Source organism: Tympanuchus pallidicinctus, unplaced genomic scaffold (assembly GCF_026119805.1).
Source record: "Tympanuchus pallidicinctus isolate F22 unplaced genomic scaffold, pur_lepc_1.0 scaffold22, whole genome shotgun sequence".
NCBI classification, from domain to species: domain Eukaryota; kingdom Metazoa; phylum Chordata; class Aves; order Galliformes; family Phasianidae; genus Tympanuchus; species Tympanuchus pallidicinctus.
The window spans coordinates 7,729,930-7,743,301 of NW_026294739.1; the positions used below are offsets into that span (position 1 = coordinate 7,729,930).

General features: G+C 36.8%; 2 protein-coding genes across 2 annotated transcripts in view; both read right to left on the minus strand.

Moving 5' to 3' along the window:
• SERPINE2 (serpin family E member 2) overlaps window positions 1-13,372 on the minus strand; it is a 606,689-nt gene that overhangs the window by 90,571 nt on the left and 502,746 nt on the right. The window lies entirely within an intron of this gene.
• CUL3 (cullin 3) overlaps window positions 1-13,372 on the minus strand; it is a 49,989-nt gene that overhangs the window by 5,996 nt on the left and 30,621 nt on the right. The window contains exons 6-13 of the mRNA XM_052686407.1: window positions 12,652-12,880; window positions 10,917-11,062; window positions 8,259-8,435; window positions 7,259-7,429; window positions 5,819-5,926; window positions 3,048-3,172; window positions 2,612-2,708; window positions 1,673-1,807 (exon numbers count right to left, since the gene is read on the minus strand). Coding sequence (XP_052542367.1) covers window positions 1,673-1,807; window positions 2,612-2,708; window positions 3,048-3,172; window positions 5,819-5,926; window positions 7,259-7,429; window positions 8,259-8,435; window positions 10,917-11,062; window positions 12,652-12,880 — 1,188 coding nt within the window. The remainder of the gene's footprint in view (window positions 1-1,672; window positions 1,808-2,611; window positions 2,709-3,047; window positions 3,173-5,818; window positions 5,927-7,258; window positions 7,430-8,258; window positions 8,436-10,916; window positions 11,063-12,651; window positions 12,881-13,372) is intronic.

A 13,372-nucleotide genomic window follows, 5' to 3' on the forward strand; every position in this document is an offset into this window, starting at 1 on the left:
GAACAAGCTCTGAGGGTTTGCACAAACATCCTTCCTCTTAGAAGCAAGTAACATTAAGCTAGACCTACATGGCCACTTGTTCCTTTGTTGATGTAAACAAATCCTTGACATACAGAGATACATTAACTACGTAAATTTTGGAGAAGGAATCTTGCTATGTCATGATTCTTTACGTTTCTGAAGAACCATGTACATTATTCTTGCATCATCGTAATCTTTTTCTCTCAGTCACATAGTTCAACAGCCGTTCACAATCTTAGCAAGTTTCCAGTTAATAATCTCACTGAATACAAAGAAAACGGTAAATAGCAAAGGTTTTCCAACCACAAAAGCAACTTAAAATTAATCTGTCCAGCTGTGAAGCTGCAGAAACACTTTGCTTTTATGCTTACTCAAGCACACTGCAGGTCATCTCTCACGCTATGCTGCGGTAAAAGCAGTAACTTCACAGGAGAGAACAGCAGCATACGGCAGCGCTTGGTAATTAATCGTGGTATTCAATAGTCAGTGAAGACAGACAAAATTCAATCTACTCTTAGATTTTCATAAGCTTTTCTGCTGAAAGACAACTCCCACGTACTTCACCAAAGAAGCCAAACAAACATAGTATGCCTTCTTAATGTTTTAGTTCAAGGCTGACATAAAAACAGCTTAAAAACTCCTGAACATGAGAAAACAAACACATACAATCTAAACACTTGCAGACAGTTCTCTATTATCTAGCCTTAGTAAAATTAACTATGATTTAGTGCACGCGTCACAGTCGTATTTGTCAGTGCCAAGTATTATTTATTCATATATAAATGAGGCTCTATTCATAAAAAAACTCAAAATAATACACTTATAAAATAATGTAGCTATTAGTCCAATTTCAATTAGGAAAACCAAGCTGTTAACCTAGCTGTTAAATTCTCCTTTCTTTTTAAGTTCTCTCTGAGGAAGTACTCAAAGCTGTAATGCTCCTGCAGTGCACTGACAAAACACAGGACTTTCTGAGCTCCCAAACACTCTTTTGCAAACTGTACATATTATTTAAGAGATTCTAAGCAAACTCTGCCTTTCTCAATCCCAACTATTTCAAATAAACATCCTCATAATAGCAGGCTAGAAGAATGCACTCCCAAAGCATTCTCCACCACCTTTTATGAGCTTCAACATTCCCTAGTAATGCCCCTCCAATCTCTATATTAGGAATCTCTTTGGAACTTCTTTATCGTCCTTTCTGGTTCACCATGAGAGAAGGGATAAACTACAGCTCACTCCAGAATGCCAGTTTAAACAATTTAACTGCTTAAAAAGCAATGACAAAAATCCCTGGGCCTATAGATTCAGTTACTCAAAGAAACTGAGCAAGCAGAGCCACCTGCTGCATTCCAGCTTCAGCTTGTCTCCTACAGCCAAGGAATAACCATAGTCAACAACCCTTTTCAACTGCCCTGAAAACTTCCATTCCCAAATGACATCCTCTTCTGGAACTGTTTAATAAATATTTAGCAGTGAATATAGCAATAAAGCAGTGGTGCTGATCTGTTCCTGCATTTATCAGCCTGACCCATACTCCAGTGGAATGAGAAGTGTGGTGTTTGTGCTCCTCAAATACCTAGTTAATAGAACTAGAAAGCCTAAAATAGGTTATCTGAAAGACAGGTAAGAAAAAAAAAACAATTCATACCTCAAAGGTGTATTTTTCTCTGTTGTTAAAGAGCATTAATATTGTCATCTGGAAAGTGGACACCTGCAATATGTGCTTCCGTGTATTTGAGCCAGTTACTTGGGCACCTCCAACGCCAACCTCGGAGCCATCTTCCTATTTTAAAAATAACAGAACTACCATCAGTTCATTCTTCACTCCAGAATATCTCCTCAGTAAGATGGAAGTTACATGATGAAAGTTATCTTGGAGCTCAGTCCATAGATGCCATCGAATGGCATATGTCTGGTGGCATAAAAAGAATCTCTCTCTAGTAGGTGACCTTACAATCACAGCAGATTTCTTTAGGATGGAGGCACCTTGCTAAGTTGCATGGTCCAGCCACTGCTCACAGCCAGGCCATACAGAACAGGACACTCGAGACTCCATCCAGTCAAATACTGAGCATTTCCCAAGAACAAACCCCAGAGCCTCCATGGGCACCTGCTCCGCCACCTGAGTAGCTTCCAGATTTTTCTTGTATACATAAACATGAAGTATTATACACATTTGGAAAAATGTCTACATTGCTAGCACTCTAAATATGAAAAGCAGAGTAGACTTTGCTTAAAAGTACGTCTTCACACTAACAAAAATTAGTCTAAAGATAAATTTCATTTTGCTTTTGATTATTCCAGCCAAAAAACCTGCAGAACACTAAATTTCCTTCAAGATCCAAATTACTTTTCTGCAAGGAACTAAAAGGGATGATTTGCAACACATGAAAGTCAGATTTAGAAGAAGAAAACGTTTTCAAACATTTACAAAGGAAGAATATAGAAGGGATGAAAGGCACTTTTTGCTAATATTATCAACAGGCAAGCTTATTTTATAAAATTATGGAATTAATACAACTGTGCACTTGCTTAGGTTTTATTCTAAATGCTAAAATGCAACACTCTCATAACCTTCATACTTCACCTTTTTAACTGGCCCATAAAAAGTGGCATTGAGATCTGCAGAACCCATGTGATGCTGGAGTGTCAGCTGTCGTCCACTGTGTTTGGCTAAATAAAATCTGCAATATAAATGAATTGAAAACTTAAATACAACACGTAAATTATGTATGAAGTGGAAACTACTTAGTAGAAGCTTAGTAATTATGTGCACTTTCCATTGCAATTAAGGAAATTTCTAACTCCTCCTTTTTCAAAGCACTGCATTAGAATTCACATTAAGAACTCCCAAAGCCTCAAGTCTAAAAATACAAATTCTTGTATTCTCAATTTCTGCATCAAATGAAAAAGAATGGTAAGATGGCACGTCTTTTGTTTTAATGGTAAAACGTACCTGTAAGTTAAGTTAAGAAAAAGTTTGCTCTTAAAACCTCTACCTCAAAGCCTGTTTTAATACATACCTTCTAAATATTTCAAAAGCATGTCGGGGAGCTGGAGGGATGTTGCACTTTGGTGTGGCTGACTGGGTTGGCCAGTAACCTGTTGTGAGGACCCGCACTGTAAGATCAACGCCACCTAATGAGACCTATAATTGGAAGAAAACATTCATTGCTTTAAAAGATCATGCTTCACTGTTTTTTTCTATCACGTAGAAAGTACAGAACTTGCACAGTTATGGAAAAGATGGAATATAAATCTATAAACATTGTTTTACCAACACCGAACAAATGAACTCATCACCACCAGAATGTTAGGAGATATGCCAGAAACCTCCACGCCATTCCCCTGGGGCATTTACAGACTTCTATTAACGACTAACTAAGAGTGAAATACCTGTGATCACAAATGGAATTCACAATATATAGAACAGTTCTTTCTAAATAGTCTTTGCCCTTTTGACTATGTATAGTAAAGCTAGGTTGTAAAGACACAAATTTCTAAGTAGCCTCTGGAAGCAAATAAAAATACCAAATTATCTGATGTTAAGTAACAGCAAGCTCCTCCTACTATTTGCCTCCATGCTGTTATGTGAACAGTTACTTTCACACACAGAACATATGTACTTTCTCTGAAGACAGCCATTACCAATAAATACTCAGCACTGCTTACAAAACATTGTACAGGTGAAACACGGATCCACAAAGTGGATTAGTTTCCATTAGTAGGAGATAAACTTCTAGCCTATCATGTGGCATTATCCTTACAGGTATCTCAACTCACTTTATTAAACTTAAAGGTGAGCATTTTCAGCTCTGGTAGGTGTTAGCTAGTACCTTCAAAGAACACAAATGAGGGACAAGAAAAGCAAAGTATAACATACCCAAATGGTTATAAATTGTTAAATACAAATAGAGCATGCTATATTTTAGACCGTCAAGAAATATCCCATCATTTCAGAAACTTCCAGTGCTAAATAACAGAGCAGCACTCACTTGTATACAGTAAATTTTGTACTGCGTATGTGTCAAACGCTTTCGTGCATCACCAAACTTGTGCCTAGGAAATTTCTGAAAAATCTAGATTAATGCCAAGCTACTCAGAGAGAAATATCCTCTCAAAATGAATTTAGTTAAGGCTATAGCACAACAGTTTGGAAAAGCATGCAAAGACCAGTATGGAGCTTGTTCTGTAGTCAGCATTAGTGCCTTGCTTCCAATTCTGTATTATCAATGCTATAAGGCTCACAAGATAATTAAAATTGCCATTTAAATGCAGAAAACTAATCTATAAATCATCTACAGAGAAGCTTCAAACAATTTTCGCTTTAGAGAGAGTATAGGGAAAGGTGATCAACAGAGACAGGAAAATAAAGGAAGTGTCTTTATCAGGAACTGAAATCATTCTAGTTCAAGTGGCAACCTTTCCCTGAGGTTTTCAGTCTCAGTCAGATTACAACACAGTGTAAATTTAGAATGCTGCATATCAGACATTTTACTCAGCAGACCCAGGAAAGTTCTGTAAGCCTTTCACTTTTCCATCTCTTCATTGCAAAAATGATATGAACAAATGGAAAGTGCCTTAAAGTGATCTAGTCTTAAAAAAACAAAAAAAACACTCTTAACAATTTAAGGTTTCAGAATTGCACAGAATTATGAGTAATGTTATCCTGGGCTTTCCCTTGTGCTTAGCTTTCCCCTTAATGACATGAAATCAATCATTACTTAAATAGACCTTGGCACTACCCATATGTCGGGACAGCAGGAGACTTTGCAGGTCAGATTATTTAGAGTCGAGTAGATTTCTGATTCCTCTAGGAGGCACTGCACATATCTGAGCTATACAAATTGTTTAAAAAGGAGTAGGATTGACTATTTCCTACAGAATGCAAAAACACCTGGATGTTAACAGCAATACTTAAAAACAAAGAAAGCAATAGATTTATTTTATCTCAAATATTATGAACACCAACAGAAACATCTCTGCTTCCATCATAAACAAATATTCCAAAAGTGTCATTAAAAGGCAATGAGGCTGAACAAAAGGCAGCCCTTGGGCAAACTGCTCATCCCTTGCCAAGAATAAGACAGTCTCAAATGAGACCTAGCAGAATAGATGTTAACAGTTGAACTTTACCTTACTGGCTGTACATAGTTAAGATGGAAATACAGATATCATACATTAACTCAAAGTAAAACTGTCAGGTTGTCTTCAACATCAAAGAATCCTATGTAGAAGTCTCACAAAAAAGTGGGAGTGCTCTAAAAATTTTTTCTTGATGTTCGTGTTTTAACCATTCTAGAAGGAAAACACCATTCGATTCTAAAGAACAAAGCTGCAGTAAAGATGCCCGCCCACAAACACCTGTATCTGTCCACGTGTGCCTCCACCACCTCTGCTGAAACCGCCCCGCCGCTGTCAGGCACAAATGCCCGCACGCCCCCAGCGAGCAGCCGGGAAGGCGGCCGCACCGCGCCCCCTGGCGGCCACGAGGAAGGAGGCCGGCGGAGGAGGGACCGCGCAGCAACGGAGGCGCAATGGAGCCGGAACGGGATTCTATGCAGCGAAATTGGTTCTGTTTGGGCTGTACATCAGCCTTTGAAATGGCTTTTCTATTTCGGGAAACACTAACAGAGTTTACGAGATGAGAACCACTATAAGAAATTTAATTTGAGGATGCTAACCAAATCCTTCTTCTCACATGAGAACGCTAACAAAAAAATGCACACGCCTGGACGAAGGTCTGTGCTTTGCATGAAGTGAAAGAAGAAGCACACAGGAGCTGTGCTCTTACCCCAGTCGACTGCAGATGTTGCCTGAACTCATCCATCGTCGTGTTTGAGATGCTCATGTCCCTGAACATTCCTTCCAGTTTAGATGTGAACTGACATCCACATTCAGTCTGAAACACACAACATCACTCATTGTGCCAGGGCTATGGAAGAGATCTGATACATGAACCCAACAGCTAGAGTTTATGTCTCATAAAAATGCTATTTCCATACATGTGGTTACTTGGACTCTTACTTCCATTACTTCCAGAACTTTATAACAAACACCCCAAAATAACTTTCATTTTTCATATCTAAACCTGCACAAATTGAAACTTTCCCTCCCTTCTCGCCCATTCCAGTTTTTTTTTTTCTTTTTTTGACAATTTCTGCATTTTTATCACCTAAAACATTGGTGAAAGCTTAATAGACCAATGCCTATGAATTAACCTGTTTTGTAACATGATGATGAGAAAATACTAGTTTTTGATGCGCAAAGATTTTTATCTTAAGTATACATCACTTTCGAGGGCTACTGCAGGGTACAAAGGAAGATCACAGATGTTTCTTCAATCTGTGACATGCACATCTATAGACATACAGGCAAATATATGCATTTCCACTGGACAGTCAGGACTTTCTGTACACTTCTAAAGCACAGCTTCACATATATGGTAAAGGCCAGCATGTTATCTACACTATTGCCATATCTGGGCAAATCCATGAGAAAAGACAGCAGTCTCAATCCATTGACTCATCTTGCTAAAGAAGTATGCCCTGTGTATTCTCACCTGCACCAGGTGGGAAGAAGTGGAAAGGTAACTGGGAATTAATTAATTTTGATAATCTGGAGAAATCCAATTCAAACAAATTTCATTCGTTCATGGGTGAGAATACAAAGGTCAAAAACTGAGAATCAGGGAAGTTTGATTTTTACAACCAAATCAGACAGGTTCAAAAATCCCCTGGACACTTCACATACCACAGGGGCAGAAGCTGCATTAGAAGCTGCTTCAAGGATTGCTTATCTTTAGATTTTACCTTCTCAGTCTCTTGGTCACTCTTGCAACCAGAATAAAGTAAACCAAGAGAAGTAAGCAAAACGTTTCCAAACACAGGTATGAAGTCCTTTTTTCAATCAACCTCGAACTACATCAAAAAGGAATTGAACGCTACTGCTGATCTGAAGAAGGATATAGTACAATTTAACAAAAATGAATGCCATCAAATACCCACTGTGAATTTACACCACTTCCAGATGTTTTCCAGCATTTCCTTCTTTTTATTTCTACATACTGTTTCAGAATAACACTTCATAATTTTCTGTTAGGGCTTCAAAAATCAAATCTGTATTTAACTGCAAGGTGCAGCTTACATATATAACCTTTATGTAAGGCCAAAGAAATCATATTTATGAAATTTATGAAATAAATGAAGCAAAAAGTATACAAATATTGCCTTACCTTTAATTTAGATATCATGTTTTTCTCAGAGTCATCCGAAACACTCTTGTTTGTAAGAAGTCTTCTTGCCAAGTGCTGCTTATAATACCGCTCAAAAACATCTTTCTCTTGCATAAACCTAAATAAAACCATTGCTTTATCCAAGATAGTTTCTACTTCTTGCTCTGTTAGCTGTAGAAGAAATAATATACTGGTTTTAGTCTTCCAGGACGGATGTCATATACAGCCTACCTACTTTAAGCAATTCACACCAAGTAGATGGTGTAAGAATAGCCTAGAAGGAACATAACAAAATTGGTCTCACATATGAACAACTGAGCCAAAAGAACAGTGCCCAAACCCAGTAAAAGGGAGAAAATAACAATCAAAAATGTAGGAAGAAGCAATGATGAGGGAGCAATGAATGGTTAAAACTCCTGATAAAACAGTGAAACTGTCCTGATGACCATACATTTTGAAGCATTAAAAAAAGAATTAGAAAAGGAGCACAACTATAAACCAGCATCAGCAACTAATAATATGGAAAGTCAGCTTAGAATGAAGATTTTCACATTTTGAGATTGACTTTGCAAAGCCTGTCTAGTGCCACAACAAATAAAATGATCACTTATTTTTATAAATAAATAGTATTGATTATTTGACTGGCTAACCAAGGGAGTTACTTTGCAAGAGAATCATTAGGCATTGGGAACAACTACTGAACTATAAACATACTTAAGGAACTGAACAGTTTCCAAAAAAGTCGCAGAATTTAATACAATCTAAGGGACTGAGATGGAGGTCAAGCTACACATCCCGAGATATCCTTGTGTGCCTTATGTGAGTTTAGCCCTAAAGTGTTATGGGCTCAGATGTGCCTTACGGACATTTTCTTTGTTGGAAAAAGGCAGCAGTGCCATTTACCTTAATACAAAAATCATTCTCAGAACATTACCTTAGTTTAATTTGATCCAAGATTGCACAGAAAACAGTAGGATCTTTTAATTTAATTTATACTTACTCCCTTGACTCCTTTTTTCAGCTTATCATCAATAAATAATGAGAGGTACTCTGGAGACCTAGAGTTGAGGTTGAGGAAATATTCAAAGTCACCCGCAATAGTCTGTTTGAAGAGTCGGTCGTTATTGAAAGATTCTTGAAGAAAGCGGTCAAACCTACTCTTCAAATCCAGTAAACCCTTCAAAAAAAAAAAAAGTATAAACATTTTTTACTGATTTAAAATTTTAAGTTGTAAAAACAGCAGTAATAGATGTAGGCTAGATCAGATCTACGAGTAGAGGTTCTGCAATGCCCTCTACGTTCTGCACTGTTAGGAAGCATGGGAAATTTCATTTCTGTTTGTAAACGTCTACAGTTGCCCTAAATCTCTTGCTGTAATAGGCTACTGACAGATTAAGTATTTTAATTACTCTTGTTGAACAGGCTGATTTACTTTATTTTAAATCGACAACTTAAAGAAGGTATTTTTGGAATTAAGCCTTATCTACGTAAAATGAATGAAGTTGTCAAAATCACTTCCCTTCCTAAGTACAGGACATCAGAGAGATCAGGCTAAGCACCCGTTAACTGCATCCACAGAGCCACTAAGCAAGTTTAAGGAGAAAACACACTGCAACAAGAGGACAGATCTTATTAATTTTTTTTCCCCCTGCAGATTCAAGCCAGGAATGTTCTGCACTATTTAGCTGTGTGTTTCCCATTAATCTGTACCAATCTCTGTGAATGTATGAAACCTAGATACAAGTAATTGCCCTCAAATTACCACAGTTTGAAGTTCACAATTGCAGCGTGAAGTCCACAGACGTGAAACGAACCATTTCTTTTAGCTGAACTATCAGATTTTTACCATCATTTTTAAGGGTTGCACTATCTGTACTTAAAGCTAAAACAACAGAGTGTAGAAGGGGGAAGCATCGTAAAAATCACATGAACACCTTGCTAAACATATATGATACATGTGGGATTTAGACATAAGCAACATATTCAGGGCGGTGGGGAAAAAGAATTTTGTGCAAAAAGTTGACAACTACTGTCCATACAATCCATTCAGGTTAAATGATCCTGAAGTCCTACATCGCTGAAGAATTTATTCATTTGTGGTTACTTAAAGAAGCCATTCAAGAATTACTCAAGGAAGTAGTAGTGTTTCTTAGGAACTCACCATCTCACTTAAAGGAATGATCTTTAGACAGTCTAATTAACGTGTATTAGAAATTTTAAATTCAAAGCAAATCCCACTATCTCTCTCTGTTAACCATGGGTTAGTTTATGTCCCCTCTCCAGGAGTACATCATCTGAACAACCTGGTGTTGAACAGGAGAAACTGATATACTGACTCCTCCTTAGGACATCTTCATGAGATGGTTGGGGGTAAATACTAATTGGGCTCTGGATGAGCTCTGCCAAAGCACGTGCAACATGGCTGTAAGTCTTCTTCAGCTTCACCAGGCATTCAACTTTGTGGCAAGACACATTGATAGCACCATTATAATTAAATATTTAACTTTTCCCCAGGTCAGCCTCTTAAGATACTCCCTTTTGGGTCAAACAGAATTCTAAAGTGAAAATTACTTCGGACACTTATTTTATATATTACTTGTCACTTTTTTGTTTTTATTTTTAAATAAATCACACCACCACAAAACCACAACAGCCCAGAACCTTTATACCTACAAAAGTTCAAAGAGTATTCTCTTTTTAACAATCATTGGAGAATCATTCTTGTCCAAATTAGGTAAGAAATTTTGCTTCAGCACTGCCAGACAATTCAAACAAAAACGTTTCTATACTCAAATGGCTTCTTGTAATAGTAACCAGTTCTAGTAAATTGATTGTTTTCAAACAAAGTAGAGATAATAAGATAAACAACATGAAATGCTTCTTTAAAGGACCAGACAAAAAACCTGCAGTTACACATTTGTAAAAAAATTAACATATTTAACAAATACACATTTTGATATCAACTGTAAAACATTTTCAGCTATAAAACATTTACTTGAATTTCAATTAACTCTGAAAGAAATTAGAGCTACATTCTCAGAGACAATGGGAGGAAAGAAAATATGACAACACTCCTGAAACACATTTTAGGGTCTTGGTAAATTAATGCTACACAAAATCTTAGTGAGATGGAGAACAACAAAACACCTACTAATATGCAGAAATGCTGTGTCTCTCAGGGAGACCAAGAATTAAGCTAGCAATTAAAATGTGAGTGAGAGGTGAATGCTGTAAACCATTAGAATCTTGCTATGAAATTCCACCTTGAACATCAATAGCCAGCGTTGCACACAATTACATTAAATAGATGCTAAGGAGCTTCTTAGGATAAAATTCAATCTGGAGGCAAATATAATTTACAATAAACCAAAAAGTTCCAAGGTTTTATATAACTGTTTTGAATATTTTAATAAAAGTAGATACCAAAAACCCACTAGGATTTAGGATAATTAGAAGCATGTACTTACCAAGCAACTTAGGAGTTCTAAACACTTCCAAAATAAAAAAATGTGCGCATTTTAAATAGAAGCACAAATGAAGTTTATTAATGAATAATTAACCCTTCTGAGTCAGCGCTAAGAGGTTTCTCATCTAAAACGTGTTACTCTGGAAAATACGGGAAAGAAGAAGGAAAGGCAATTTTCAAATATTCAACTACCTGAATGTAGTCAACTGGATTCTTTCCTTCTCCCTCTTCAGAAACTAGTGCTTTGCCTTGCTCTCTCAGGTACGAGCTCATGCACTCGCACATTGTCTTCAGACCGTTTGGCACACGACTGAACAACTTGTACATGCAAGCAAGGTCTGCAGAAAAGAATGAGATGTTATGCATGATGCCCTGTGTAACTCATTCATTTCACAGCAAAAGACAACAAACAGCAGAAGAGTTCACACACTCAAGCGACAAAAGCATCCTGTAACAGCTCAGGCACTGATGGAAATTTCTGCCCCTTTTCTTTACCCCAAGAACATACTAACTACAGCAGCCACAGAAAATTAAAGTAAAAACAAAGGTGGTATTTCATTATTCTAGTTCAAGCTGTCTATAGCACATAATCTTGTGTTGCTGATCACCAGGCCAGCAAAAGTTGTTTTAAAGGCTGGTGTGTTTTAAGCTTCACTAAAATTGCTTCTTTTCATGGTATTTATGAATGTATCTTCCAAGGCTACCGTCCCAAAATCAAATATTATGTTAAAACAAATTAGACAGCACTAATGAGATGCTTGTTAAAAGCAAAAAAGCAAAAAAAAAAAAAACAAAAAAAAAAAAAAAAAAACCAGTAAAAACATGAGTTTAATTTGCATTTGTTTAGCTGAATTTAGTTTGTACTGTCTTGAAGGAATAGCTGCATAAATTCCCACTACTTTGTTTCACATACCTAAAATCATAAGAACTGACTTAGCTTAAGTACGGCTTTCGAAGAGTAGTCCTTATAAACCTCTTATGTAAAATCCTCACAACTAAATTAAACCAATGCCTACAAAAGTAATATTAATTCTTGTACGGTGTAAATACCCTTCAATATCCTGTCACTCTGAAGCCTATCTTAATTGGATATTAATGCAAAAAGGTTAAGCACGGTACCATTGCGTTACCTTTCCATACAGAAATTCTCTTTTCTTACAGCTAAGAAATTTGCTCACTTTATCACTCTGACTGCCACCTAATTATGAAGCTACTTCGAGGAACAAAAGCCATTTATCCAAGCAGTGAGTCTGTTCCCATTCTCAATGCTTTAGTATGAAGACTGACTTCCAAAAATAGATACTACAATCGTTCTTCATTACGCTGTTTCAGAAGTGCGGGTTCTTTCTCAATAAAAACTTGCATTCAGTTGCTGTCTCACAGTAACCTGTACTACAGAAAACCTTACCAAACCAAATCCTTCTTTTTCAATCACTTAGAATATGTTTCTCACCCTTTAAAATGAACAGACAACTTTTTTTCCTGCAACAAATCCTTCTCCCCCCAGATCAGTCATGCAATTCACTGTTATTTAGTCTATCATTTTCATACAGCACCCTTCCCCCCCCCAGAAAAACCCCACAAAACAGTGATGCATTTTAAAAGCTACATACTGTAAGCACTAAAGCAATAAAATGGCTCACGTAGAGTAGGTAACCAAGCACAGCACAAAAGATAAATACTTATTCTTAAGAAATACTTAAATACTTAGATTACAAAAAAAAAAAAAAAAAAAAAAAAGTAAAGTATCTGGTACTAAACAGAAACAAGTTTCCTAAAAGCTCTCTAAAGCCTCTGAAGTACCATTCACAGAGGCGCGCAAAAGAAAGCCAAACAGGAACACAAAAGTTAAGCTCAATTCATCCTATGTTTAAAAACAACAAGCAGTATGGTAAGCATTTCTGTCTCCCATACGATACAGTCTTACCTTCTGTCTTCCCATTTTTCAGCATATGAACTAGCCCAGAGTTCTCCATTTCCACTATAGTTTTCATATGCTTGGAAATAAGCTCCCTCTCAACAACTTTCACAATTGGCTCTTCTGTTGATTTATCCAGACAGTGCATCACCCGTTCTATTTCTTCATTAATTCTAGCTTCTACTTTCTTTATATATACAGAAGCACTGTTTTCAGCTAAAAATTTCTGACTTTCCATCTGTGATTAACACAAATTAATACTTTAGACTTCTCGTATTTTAAGGAGGAAAAAGGAAATACACTGGTTATTTCAGATCAGCATTCATCAACAAGTTAAATCACTCCCAGCATGTCCAACAAACAAGACCTCCAAGATTTACATACAGGCTTAACACAAAACAAAAGTTCTATTGCACTCAATGTGTTATGTATGTATGAAGGTGCACGAACACAAGTGCGGTATTTTCCACGCTAAAGTTAACTAAATCAGCCCAATATCCAGTGACCAACAGCACTTACAGCCACAGGTCCAAAGAAATCAAAGATGGGAGAAGCAAAAAATAAAATTTCTTTTCAAATACCAGTCAGTGCCATATTTATGAGCTACGCGCATCAATGGTTTTCTTGTTATTCTTGAGAATGTCAGTGCTCACCATTACATTTAAATGATGGTAATTCTGTGAAATTAGTGTTATTTTTTCCTCAAAGTTAGTCACACTTTTTATTTCAT